This window comes from Gorilla gorilla, chromosome 13 (genome assembly GCF_029281585.2).
Source record: "Gorilla gorilla gorilla isolate KB3781 chromosome 13, NHGRI_mGorGor1-v2.1_pri, whole genome shotgun sequence".
Taxonomy (NCBI): Eukaryota; Metazoa; Chordata; class Mammalia; order Primates; family Hominidae; genus Gorilla; species Gorilla gorilla.
Genome location: NC_073237.2, coordinates 41,958,300 through 41,972,017, shown reverse-complemented (window position 1 = coordinate 41,972,017; position 13,718 = coordinate 41,958,300). Strand labels below are relative to the sequence as shown.

At 36.5% G+C, this 13,718-nt stretch overlaps 1 protein-coding gene across 1 annotated transcript; it reads left to right on the top strand.

Annotated features, from left to right (window-relative positions):
- Positions 1–4,209: 4,209 nt before the first annotated feature.
- On the top strand, positions 4,210–9,471 carry DMRTA1 (DMRT like family A1). The gene is made up of 2 exons (XM_031014209.3): positions 4,210–5,141; positions 8,483–9,471. Exons 1-2 carry the CDS (start codon positions 4,475–4,477, stop codon positions 9,328–9,330), a joined length of 1,515 nt encoding a protein of 504 aa, XP_030870069.3. The 5' UTR covers positions 4,210–4,474; the 3' UTR covers positions 9,331–9,471.
- Positions 9,472–13,718: the final 4,247 nt, after the last annotated feature.

Here is a 13,718-nt window from a genome sequence, read left to right as displayed (position 1 = left end):
TCAGTTCTTGATTGTCTGGTTTTATTTCAGTTTATAGAAATATAGCTGATTTTTTTATACTGATCTTATGTCTTGCGGTCTTACAAAAATTACTTCTTAGTTCTAGCATCTTTTTTCTATTTTCATAGGATTTTATAAATAGATGTCACCTGCAAATGAAGAGTTTTACACCATTCTTTCCAATTTGAATGTCTAACTAATTTCTCTTGCCTGATTGCATTAGACAGGATTTCCAGTATATTGTTGAACTGAAGTGGTCAGAGTGAACATCCTTGTATTATTTCTGATCTTAGGAAGAATGGTTTTAGTCATTCACCATTAAAAGTGCTGTTTGTTCTATTTTTTAAATGTATAGATTATGTAGGTTGAGGAAGTCCTTTCTATTCTCAGTTTGCTGGGAGTTTTTTTTTAAATCAGAAATAGATGAGGGATATTTGTAACTTTTATAAAAAATGTGATGTTAGTCTTATTTTGTTTTCAGGGTAATGTTAGCATTATAGGAAGAACCAGTAAATATTCCAGGATTTAAGAAATTTTTTGCAGAAGGTTGTGTATAATTGATACTATTTCTCCCTTAAACATCTGGTAAAATTCACTAGTGCAGACATCTGATTCTTGAGATTTCTTTCTCAGAATGTTTTAAGCTATGTCAATTTATTGGATAAAGGGCTTCAGGTTATGTATTTCTTCTTAGGCAACTGTGCTTTTTTAATGAATTGGTTTGTTTTATCTAAGTTATTGAATTTAATAGCATAAACTTGTCTATAATATTTCTCTTTTATTTTCTATATAATCTGTAGTTCTTTCACGTGTTTTATTCCTTACATTTCTTGATTAGTGTAGAGATCAGTTTTATTGATCTTTTCAAAGAATCAATTTTTGGCTACATTTTATTTTTAATTATTTTCTTGTGTTCTGTTTCATTACTTTCTCTTCAGTTTTTAACTATTTCCCTTTTGCTACTTATTTTGGTTGAATTTAATGCTCCACTTCTAGTTTCCCAAGTTGGAAACTGAGGTCATTGATTTGAGATTTCTTATTAATAATATAGGTGTTTAGTGATATAAATGACTCCCCAAAGTATGGTTTTAACTGCATCCCACAAATTTTGATATGTTGTATTTTCATTTTTACTCAGTTTAAATACCATTTTCCTTTATATTTCTCCTTTTAATCTGGGTTATTTTAAAATGTGTTATTAATTTCCACACACTTTAGAACTTTTCTTGATTTATTTCTTTTATTGATTTCTGTTTCAATTCCATTGTGGTCAAAAAGCATACTTCGTACAATTTGAATCCTTTTATTCATCCTTGCTTTTATGGTCCCGAATTTGATTGATTGGTAAATGTTCCATATGCACTTCAAAAAGACAAGCATTCTGCAGTTGTTGAGTTGAATGCTGTATATATTTCATTGGGTCTATCTGTTGACAGTGTGGTTCAAATTGTCTATATCTTTACTGGTTTTCTGCCTATACTATCAATTATTGAAGGAGGATGTTGAAATCTGACTATAATTGTGGATATATCTATTTCTTTTTACAGTTGTTTTTGCTTCTTGTATTTTGAGGCACTGTTATTAGGTGCATGCATATTTAGAATAATGGTATTTTCATGAAGTAAATATTATCCCTATTAATATTACTTGCTCTGAAATCTATTTTGTCTTATAGTAATAGAGAGCTACTTCAGTGTTAGGGTGAAACAATTTTTTTTCATTTCATTTCAGATTTTCCATTGCTAGTATATCAGAAACACAATGATCTTGTATTAGACATGCCTGTATTAAAGTCATAAATCATTAAAGTTTAAATAATCTTAGAAATTATTTAACGCAACTGTCTCATTTTGCAACTGAGTAACCGAGACCAAAAAGATAGAGTTACTTTTCAACACCACAAATCTGGTCATTGGAAGTGCCCTTATCTTCTGTCAGATACACTGCTTATTTGGACCCATCTCTCTTGATTTCCTGGCCAATAATCTTTTCTCCTGAAAGCACTGTCACCACGTAGGCCAATCACACAAATTCCAAGATGGGATACTTACTATGAAAATGGTTACATTTTTAATGCCAATCTAATTTTGGTTCACCAACAATTTTGGATACCTTTCTTCTATATTTGCCTGAATGTATAACAAGTCTGGTTTTTGAGTTCATTTAAGACAAAGAAGTTCTTCTAAAATATAATAAAATTCTCATTTAGCACTTGAAATATCATTCTTAAATATTAATATTTAAAACTATTTTATTAAGAAAAGTAATATATATCAAGAACCTAGGTGTTAGGAACAGTAAAATATGCATCTTATTATATACATTATGATTTAGGTGTGTTATCTCATTTAATCCTCAAGTAACCATATGATTATTCTCATTTTACAAATGAGAAAATTGAGGACAGAGTGAGATAAAGTAACTTACTAAAAGTGGATCCAGAATTTGAGAGCAACCCTTTTTGACTCCAAAACCACCAAGACAATGTTTTCCAGACCTCAATTTCTTTGGCGATGTATGCATTATCTGCATAATTCTTCATTTAAATTGACAAATATTTAACTTAAATACATTTATTTAAAAACTATTTTTACTTTCTTGGAGGAAACCCATATCACTTTCCATAATTATAAGATAACTTTAAAAATCAAATAAAAACAGAAAAATATCGCTAAACTCTAGGTAAACATTTTACTTGCTGCTCTTTGTTGTTGTTATTAAAAAACACAATTAAAAGGTATTTTAAAAATTTAAAAGACATATTTGCATTAAGCTGAACATTCCCATTATGTAACCTGAAGCTCCTAAAAAGAATAGAAAAGAAAATTGCTTTCTCATTAGGTAATTCATTGTATTTTAATGATCCATTTAGAACTAAAAACTCATCTCTCAAAGGATGGATGTGAGTCCACAGTTAGGGCATCAGTACATTTTAGGCAGGAGTAGCTTGAACAAAGATAAAGAGTTGTGAGAAAGTTTGGATATCATAGAACCCCCAGAGGTTAGGAATTCCTTGAGTGGTAGTTCTAAACATTGTATGTAATTTTCACCTTCAGAGTTTAAGACACAGACCAAAAGAATCAGAATACATTACGTAGATTGGAGTGTCCATCTCTTTTAAAAGTTCCCTAGGTAGTTCCAGTTCTTAGGAAGGGTGGAAAACTTCTACGATAGGATGTTTGTATGAGAGGATGGTAGTGGTGGTGATGGTGTTGAGTAGGTTGGTAGGAGAAAGGCCAGATAGATCAGCAATATCTGCCCTGAATGTGAACAGGTGGAATGGTAAAAATATCATTATTAATTGCTATCTTAGGGATGGAAAATGAATAACCTGTGCAAGGTAGTTGGATACCATCTTGAAGAGCTGGCAGAGTGCTGACGCTACCTTCCATTAAGAATAAACATTCATGAATTTTCTATCTCAGATGCTCTTTTGACTTAAATGCCTTATGGTCTTTTCTTATAATTAAAGGCATTAAATTCATATGTGAAGAATGCATTTATGACAGCATATTCAAATAATGATCTAAACGACTTTCCCCAATACTTTACAATAGACTTAAGTATTTTTGAAACAGCTTTAACAAAATCGCTGCCTATAAATAGGCGCAGAGAAGAGTTTTATAACTTTTTTAAAGTAGCAGTATTTTAAAATAGAGTACACACAACCCAAATTCACATGTGTAAATAAATAGAATGCATGAAAAGAATCTGAATGTGAATCAATTCCCTTAGTTATTTATCCATTGTTTTGATGCTGTCCTAAGACCCATTTAAAATAAGGCATCTTTCTGGTGGGTAACAAATTCGTAGTCTATCCAGCTGGGATCCCACTAACATTGGCCAAACTGCTGCAGACATGAAGACTTCATCTGGGAACCCGAAAGGAGAACTCAAAATCCAAATCTTCAGACTTTCTTAGAAGCGTGGAAGTGGGAAAAGGAGAAATTCAAACTCTGCTTAATTTCAAAAGGGCAGAAAAAGGGGAGGCTGCAAAGGCTAGTTTACAAAAATAGACGTCGAGAACTCCTAGGGAAGCAAGTAGAAACGGGCTTTTTTTGGGGGAGGAGACATTTGCAGCCCATTGGACGGATTCCCCGCCGCCCTCCTCCCAGAAGGTCCCCACTCCCCGCCCCGGGCCCCCCCTCCCGGCTTCCGCGCTGGGCCGGGAGCCTGGGTGGGCGGGGTAGCCTCTCCAGCCTTGCCTTCTTGGCTGGAGGCACAAGGGCATTAACTTAGCGCCCGGGGTCTCTGCCAGGCTCACGGGACAGCTGCACCTCTCAGCGTCTCCAGCTCCGGGACGCGGTCGTCCCAACTCCTTCCGAGTGGAAAGAGTGTAAAACTTTTGTCCGTGCGCGGGTGGGGCTCAGTAGGACCACGGCGCGTCCTGCCCCGGCTTCCCCAGCCTCCCAGCAGGGTTAGCTGCGGTCAGCGCACTTTCCACTTGGGACTCCCGGCCAGAAACTTCTCGGGAATGGAGCGGTCACAGTGTGGCAGCAGAGACCGAGGCGTTAGCGGCCGACCCCACTTGGCCCCTGGGCTAGTGGTGGCTGCCCCTCCGCCCCCGTCCCCGGCGTTGCCGGTACCATCGGGGATGCAGGTTCCCCCAGCGTTCCTGCGGCCGCCCAGCCTCTTTCTGCGAGCAGCGGCCGCGGCCGCCGCCGCCGCTGCCGCCACCTCGGGAAGCGGAGGCTGCCCGCCGGCTCCCGGGCTGGAGAGGGGGGTAGGCGCGGTGGGCTGCGGCTACCCGAGGACGCCCAAGTGCGCCCGCTGTCGCAACCATGGTGTGGTGTCAGCGCTCAAGGGCCACAAGCGCTTCTGCCGCTGGCGGGACTGCGCGTGTGCCAAGTGCACCCTGATCGCCGAGCGCCAGCGCGTCATGGCCGCCCAGGTGGCGCTGCGCAGGCAGCAGGCGCAGGAGGAGAGCGAAGCCCGGGGGCTACAGAGGCTCCTGTGCTCGGGGATCTCCCGGCCCCCCGGTGGTCGGGCATCCGGGGGCGGCGGCAGAGCCGAGAATCCACAGTCCACGGGCGGCCCTGCGGCGGGGGCTGCGCTGGGACTGGGTGCCTTGAGACAGGCCAGTGGTTCCGCGACCCCCGCTTTCGAAGTTTTGCAGCAAGATTACCCTGAGGAAAAACAAGGTGAGTTGGTCTTTGATTTACTCTTTGCTCAAGGAAATGGTTGTTCTGGAAAGAAACTCTGAAACAAGCCACGGTGTCCATAGGCGGGCAGGAATAGTTGTTTAAAAGAAGCACTTTAAGTTCTGGGGAACTGCTCAGCAATATGGACATTAATGAGAGTGTGAGAGACCCATCGCCTTCACTTTGGCCGAGTTTACTGTTCGTTCCCTCAGGTGATAGGATAAGATAATGAAAAAATGAAGCATGGGTGGTAACAAATGAGCAATTCACCCTAGGAGTAGAGTTATTTACTCGGAAGTTGATTTGACTTTCACTGTGTGAGTAGAACTTCAAGCAGGCATTGAGCGAAAAGCTTCGTAAGAGGTGCTTTGTTTGAGTCTGCTCTGTACTCTTTCGAGACAGGATCTCACTCTTTTGCCCAGGCTGGAGTGCAGTGGCGCCATTACAGCTCACTGCAGCCTCAACCTCCCCAGGCTCAGGTGATCCTCCCTGCTCTGGACTGTTTTCAGCTGTAAAACTAGAGCTGATTTTGCGTGGGAAACTCTGATAGTTGGGGATGCAGTTCTTTACTACATGTTGGGGCAAACATTTGTTGCAAGCTTGATGTGGGGAAGAGACTGAAATCTACCAAACCATCGTCTTTCTTTGTTTCTTCACTCTAAATTGTTTTCGCAAAATGTAATTTGTAAAACCATAGGTAAGAATTTCAAAGTTCAATTTTAGAGGTTTTTTATACAAGGAGTTTTCATTATTTTTCTCTTATTTTTTGACTGCAAGTCAGTTGCCTTCATTTCCTGCGTTAGGAGATATATTTTAGTGACCTTCATAGCCCTCCACAGGGCCTACTAGGCAGTGGAAATATCATTGTGATTTTTTTTTTGTATAAGTCCAAAACTTATACAAAACTTATAAAGCTGTATTATATGAAATTGTATGATAGCTATACAGTAAACTATTAATTAGAAACCTTCCTTGAATTATGAAAATTGCAGATCTCAACAGATTTTTCGCTCAATGGCTGCTTGAAGTTCTACTCACACAGTACATTTGAAAAATTCTGTGAATTGAAATGAGGCATTCAATTCAGAGTGAATTTTGTGTTTGCATGTGTCAACTTTTTGCACGTATTCTAATTTATTTGAGTAGGCAAAACAGACTTTCTATAATTCCCATGAAAGATGAAGGGTGCTAAAGAGCACAGTTATTAAGTAAAAGTGCTATGAAAGAGAAGTAAAAGTGAGAATTCCTGAAACTACACCGATAGTGAAATGGCTGACATCTCCCTGTGAGACACTGATTTATTATGTGATTTCTAGTTGGTACCAAAGTGTTCTGTTTTACAGAGCTAATTATTTTACTTTGTTCTTTGCCTCAGATGATGCCCCCTCCCCCATAAAAAGCAAGCTCATGTTTGAAAGGTTACTTCAATAGCTTTCCAAATTGACTGCTTCTCTTACACAATAGCCATGAACTGTGGTAAAATAGTCTATTCAATTTACTCATTAATTAGACAAAGACTAACAGTGATTTAGAAGTGAACAAGTTTTTCCTACACAAAAGTACCTTATATTCAAAAGAAGGCAGACTATATGTATCCAAAAACTACAATGCAAGGCTTAATATACAATGATAAATGCAATAGAAGTAAAGCAAGCTGCAGGACTTGAGAAGACAGAGAGACGATATAAATGGTATTATATTTTAAAGACACCGTATTTTCTAAATAGTCTTATGCAAATTGGTGTTTCATTACATATATTGTACTGTGAGTAAAATATAACGAGACATTATTTTATGATTTCATGCATAAATTGCTATAGAGATGAAATGTTGATAATTGACATGTTCGGGGGCATGCTCATTCATATTTACAAGTAAAGTGGAATGGAGGACTAATGCTAATCTATTTCCACTTGGCAAATTTCATTAGAAAAGTATTATTGTGTTATTTAAAGTTGAAAATCCTATAGAGTGTTTGCAATTTTTGCAGTAGTGACATTCTTTTTTTCATATGCTTATGGGAACAGCATATAGGAACAGCATTTTGAACTTCAAAATGCTAAATTGTATACACTTTAATTTTAAAATAAACTATAGCTATTTCTTTAGAATTTAGAACTGAATTCTTCTTAAGAAAACTGGAGAAAACTGGAGTATTGCAAATCATATTTACAAATCACTGCCTTAGGCAATGTTTGTTTTGTGACATTCATAAACTTGGTAGAAAAAGGAAGTTGGACAGAATTACTCTGCACACTCCACTTAACAGTTTACTCTTACCTATATATCTCTAGGGTAATAGAAAATGTAAACCAAAGTAAAAGTTACATAGTAAATATGGCTATTTTAATTTTTGTGGTGTTAACCTAGTAAAGGGTATTAACATATTCTTGTTTGATTAATATGCTCAACATGTTGAGATAGAAAAACCAGAACTTTGTGTAAAAGTACGTTTGGAAAATTGCCCCTAACATTGGAGGAGGGCTGTGATTTAAAGCAAATGCCTAATATGTTGTTTTTAAAAGACAATTTGAGGATTCATGTAGATTGCAATAGGACAGTTTATAATTTTCTTTTACAAACAATTTGCTTTTAAAGTCTGTTATTGATATTTCTTAAGGATTGAAAAAGAAAGTACATGTTTCGTAGAGGATTATGAAAAATACCATCTGTGTCATCTCTCATAAAATGAAATATGCAAGCTCTAGTATGATTTGGGATTGACATAGCAATAGTACTTATTGGTTTAAATCTGAAATGAAATGAACAGTTTTGTTTTTTTACATTATTCAAGTAAATTAATTATAACCTGAAATATGAGATAAAAAACCAATTGTTAAAATTTAGCATTAGTGATTAAATAGAATATTCATTTTCAAACTAAGATTATTCCTTTTATTCCCTATTCATTTTATTCAGTTTTCTTTCCATAGTGTCATTTTGAAAAAATATCACTTAGATAACAACAAAACTTAGGTGACATTTAGGAAGATCCCACACAAGCAAGGTAGAACAGACAGTGTGCCATATTGGTGTTATGCAGACAATTTGGGGTAACGATACACGCTCATCTTCTGATTCCTAAATATAATTGCATTTTAATATTGCATACCTTTGTGATTCTGAGATGATATAATAGTATATTTTTCACTATTCCAGCACCTGCATTTCTGAATAATCTTTTAAATTTGAGTTATTCATTAAAATGTCTTCGAGTGTATAAATATTACTAATTAATAGGAGTGAATTAATTATATTATCCAGCATTATTTTTGAGTGAGCAGTACCACATTCTGGGAAGTCTTCCCTATATTTGATTTTTTTTTCCCCCTCTTCTCCAGAACAAAAAGAGAGTAAATGTGAGTCATGCCAGAATGGACAAGAAGAACTGATCTCCAAATCCCATCAACTTTACCTAGGATCATCTTCTAGGTCTAATGGTGTCATTGGGAAACAAAGTATCGGGTCATCTATTTCAGAATACTCCAACAAGCATGATAGCATCCTGTCTCCTCATCCTGGAGAGCAATCAGGAGGTGAAGAGAGTCCCAGGTCCTTATCATCCTCTGATCTGGAATCAGGAAATGAAAGTGAATGGGTCAAAGACTTGACTGTGACCAAGGCAAGCCTTCCTACAGTGTCCTCAAGACCAAGAGATCCTCTTGATATCCTTACTAAGATATTCCCAAATTACAGGCGCAGCCGGCTAGAAGGCATTCTACGGTTCTGCAAAGGGGATGTAGTCCAAGCCATTGAACAGGTTTTAAATGGCAAAGAACACAAGACAGACAACAGGAACCTAGCAAACTCAGAAGAACTGGAAAACACAGCCTTTCAGAGAGCTTCAAGTTTTAGTCTTGCTGGAATTGGTTTTGGAACTCTAGGTAATAAATCAGCTTTCTCTCCTCTTCAAACTACTTCTGCTTCTTATGGAGGTGATTCAAGTCTCTACGGCTTAAATCCTAGAGTAGGTATCAGTCCATTAAGGCTGGCATATTCTTCTGCAGGAAGAGGGTTATCTGGTTTTATGTCACCCTACCTAACACCTGGGTTAGTACCCACCTTGCCTTTTCGGCCAGCTTTGGATTATGCCTTTTCAGGGATGATTAGAGATTCTTCCTACCTTTCCAGTAAAGACTCAGTAACTTGTGGCAGACTGTACTTCAGACCAAATCAGGACAATCCGTAATGTATATGCCCATTCTCTCTTTCTGGAGTTTTTCCAGCATACAATACATGCACGTGCACACACATACACACACATCCATTAATATACTTCAGTAAGTATGTGAGTGGATTATGAGGTCTTAAAATGCTGGGGTTTTTTTTTCAAGCAATATAATAGGTATTAGATCTGAAAACTCTTCATTAGGATTTATCAAGTGAAAGAAGTAAATCTGAACATTATATGTGCCTTGAATAAAGCTATTTCAGGAAATATTTAATGAATTTTCTCCCTAAATTATAATTTGTAAAGATTTTTATTTTAAAACTAGTTTTTATTTTATTGAAAAGTGGAATTTTTAGTGATAAAATACATTTGTAAGTGTAAAGCAATACAGCATAATAGAATAGAATATAAACCAAAAGGAAGAACTGAACAATTAAGGCAATTCTAAATAATTACCATTTCAAAACTGCTTCTTCCTGTTCCTGGTTCATAGGAAAGAAAAAAGTTATTCAAAGTATTTTTAAAGCATTTGATTTGCAGATGGGTGATTCGTAATAAATAAAACATTTGAGTATTTTGAATTTATATTTCCTGAGTATTTTATTTTTCAATCTTAGCTTCCATTAGTGAAAACAAATGCCATTAAAAAACATTTCTCTTTAAAGTTGACACTGTGTCTATGAAGTAAATCTTAGGAAATAAGACTGCGCCATCTCCTGGCCACTATCGCCAATTGCAACTGAGCTCTGTAGAGTATATGAATTAGAAACATTGATTCCGGAGAATAACCATTTTTTTTTCAAATAGTCATTTTGGATTATACTACATTAAAATTTCCATACTGTAAAGTGCACATCTACTGTGGATGAGAGTTTCAGTCTTTAAGTGTGCTTATGTCTGTATCTGGGGAAATATCCTTTTCTTAAAAGTTTGGGACAAGAATATATGGCAGCCATTCTCAAAGGTAAGAATAATTTTATTCAGAAAACTAAAATAGCTGCTCAAATAAATATTTATTAACTACAGATAGTTGATGCTTAATGCACTGAAGAGAGATATAAGATTTCCAAAGGGGAAAAACTGCCATGAAGTTTCAGAGGTATTCTTGCGATTTTAAAAATAATTTTTGTCCTCCATCTGGCGCATTTGAAAACTATTTATTTCAGTCAGTGGAAAGTCCCTGAGGAAACTGCTTACAAAACAATTTCTAGGACATTTTCTTTACATGTCATCATTTTTCTTTTTTGAAGGACAGTAGCTTCATTGTTATTGTTAGGAATACATGGAAGCCCAGTGGTGGTAAAAGATAGTTGATGAATTAGAGATTGTTTAAACTATTTAAGCAGCATGACTCACTAAAGATTTTTTAAATTATATGTATATACGTATGTGTGTATTCATCTATATGCATATATATAAGTCTATGTAGACATACATTAAACCCCTATAGGTTATATTATCATGGAGGCTTTTTTCATGAAGCCAGTAAGAATGTATTTCCAAGGAATATTTTGCCAGCAAATGTGATATTAAATTACTTCAGAGTATCTGATGCTGATTTAGGATGTAAATGTGTTTATTAGGTTATGCATTAATTTTAATGGTGTGAATATAAGAAAGCAGATCTTGAAAAATTTTGATGTACTCAATATTCATTTATTATAAAAAGTTTTATATTCTAAGCCTAAACCATAGTACAATGTCTAGCAAGTAGTTGAAATTCAATTAATATATACTGAGTAAGAAACTCATATATAATAGATCTCTTTGAGACTCTGATAAAACTGAAGAACTCTACAAAATGGCGTACAGACACACAGTTTTGCATACAATTTCACTGGGTTCTTGAATCTCCTAAATGGTATTCAGGTTAGATTCCTTGGTGATTTCTTCAGTTGTTTCTATTGCATTAATCCACTTATTGAATGCTATTTTTCTGAAAAGTGCTAGATCCTGTAGAGGATACTGAATGTAAAATATTGTGCTCTAAAGGAAGTTACATTATACAATAGAGATATGGTTTAAAAAAATAATCCTAGAGTTACTGCATTATGTATGTGGTTTTATAATGATGTGCTTGTATCTGAGAAACTGAATTGCTTTTGACCTTGGAAGAACATCCATTTTGGGCAGTATTCGAATTTATAAAATAGTTTTATAATCATAAAACTTAATTTATATAATGCCTTACACATTCCATACTCTTTATAATAATATAAGGACTTAATCTTATCAAATAGGTCATTTGTCTAACAACTCAATAGTATATGAGGAAATTGAGGCTCAGCAGTAGGGTTTTTCTCCCTAAGGTTAGTAATATGAGTCATCTGCAGTGGAATTACTGTGCTCACTTCAGCAATTTCAGACTCCAATGTCTGAGGAAGGATTCATGTCTGTTTTTTTCATTTACGGCCTTGAACAGTGTCTGATATATCATAGGTTCTCACCCTATACACTAGATTTCCACTGACTGAAAAAAAATAAAAGATAGCAAGTATTAGCTTAATAATTTCTTCATTCAACACCTATTTAATAATTTTTAATAATCTGTGCCATGCACTGTGTTAGACACAAGAGATAAAGAAATGATTAAGATACAAGACTTTGCCTCAAGTTGCTCACGGTCTATATTGTGTGTACAAAAACAACCAATCAACCAATGTTGGTATTATTTGACAATGTTGGTACATCAATGAGTTCTTGGTAATCTTGATATTTACATCCATGGATGCTGCTTGAAGCCTGAACTCCTAAGCCACTAATTAGTGGTGGGAAGAAAGAGGGGGTAAATGCTTTAAGAGCTAGCATATAACAAAAATGAATTGGGTTTATTCTGTATCATATAGAGGGCCTAAGAGGCAAACATTTCATAGAGTATTCAGAAGAACATAAGGAATGACTTTTTTCACAGTTAACAGCTGTCGAAGAGTGTAGTGGCTGCCTTGTATGATAAAGCATCTTGAACTCATTGAAAAATGCATGTAGAAAATACCAATCAGAGCCTGATTGATGGGATTTTTCATTACTGCTTTAATATTGGGACTGAATCATTTTGTAGCTCATTAGAAACATGGAAAGTATTTGTTAAATAAATAAGTCATGGAATTTCAATTCTCAGGCCATGAAAATTAAAACACCCTACCATTATTTATCAATAAAACACAGTGCAGTTTTGCTCATCAGAATTTTGCCTATGTGATAGCCTTCTGAGAGTAGGCAGAAAAGAAAGACATAGAACGCAGTGCGTGACTTACAAGGGAATAAAACTGACAGAGGTTAGTGTAAGGTATATAGGCATGAGTGGGGCTTAAAGAGGATATGGGAGAACACTGAAGACAAATATTAGTACATTTCCTATAAGGTAAATACCAATATGTCTTTCTAGAAGAAGCAATTGTGTTTGGAATTGGGGAAACCTAGAATGGATTTATCTATATGACTTGGACAGGTTACTTTTTGGACATTTATTTCTTCTCAGCAAAACAAGGGTAATAATATTTAACTTGCAAGATTCGTGGAGATAAAAGCCTAAATAAATGGCAGAATACAGTAATGCTTATATACTGGATGCTAAATAAATAACTCTCACTGTTATTACTTTGTATTAAGATATTATCTTTGCCCCCTCGTGGCAGTCTCTCAACAAAGAGTACTGTAATTGCATTTAATCCACTTAGTGGATGTGGAGCCCAAAGGGCAGCCATCACCAGAGCAGCGTACAGGCTTTGTTCCAGACTTCGTGTTTGGTTGTTCATTTCATAGGCGAGCCACGCTTTTGTAACATATTATCGTATATGTTATTTGGATTATTTTCAGGGCTTTCTGAAGAAAATAAACATCGAAATCATAGTTTGTGTTTATGCTACATTTATTGGGGTTGTCAGGAAAACAGTCCATGTAATATGTGGAAATAAGGGAGTTATAGAAATTTAACCTAACATAAACAAAGAAGGAGCTTGAAAATGAATGTCTGGAAGAGGGAAATTGGCAGATAAGAGAAAGATTCACTCATCTACTTGAAGCACTGGTGTGGGCTGACAAGTGGGAACTGAAGCTCTGTGAAGTCCAGCATGTCCAATCACTCAAATGGTTCCCAGCCAGGGGTTCTGAAGGGGGCTATGGGAAACCAGTGCCTCTGTGTAGGTTCCAGCTCTGTTGGTCTGTGAGCAAACACCTGGTGGTGAACCTGTGCCACCATGGGTCAGTGAGGTCAGAAGGCAGGAAGACAACAAGCTAGATGTGGAGTAAGGAAAAGTGGAGACAGCCTGGAAATCACTGGGTATCTAACCTTAATGACTTGTGTTTCACTTCTACCTTAACAGTCTCACCACACTTCCTTTTTCTGGGCCAATCTCACTTTGAACAATACAGGAAAGGGAATTCTGAGAAATGTAATTTGCAGTCAA

Excerpts from the sequence above, each read along its gene's own strand:
- DMRTA1 (XM_031014209.3), top strand. The coding sequence starts at position 4,475 with ATGGAGCGGTCACAGTGTGGCAGCAGAGACCGAGGCGTTAGCGGCCGA. Across the intron at positions 5,142-8,482 it reads TTACCCTGAGGAAAAACAAG|AACAAAAAGAGAGTAAATGT; the intron begins GTGAGTTGGTCT and ends CCTCTTCTCCAG.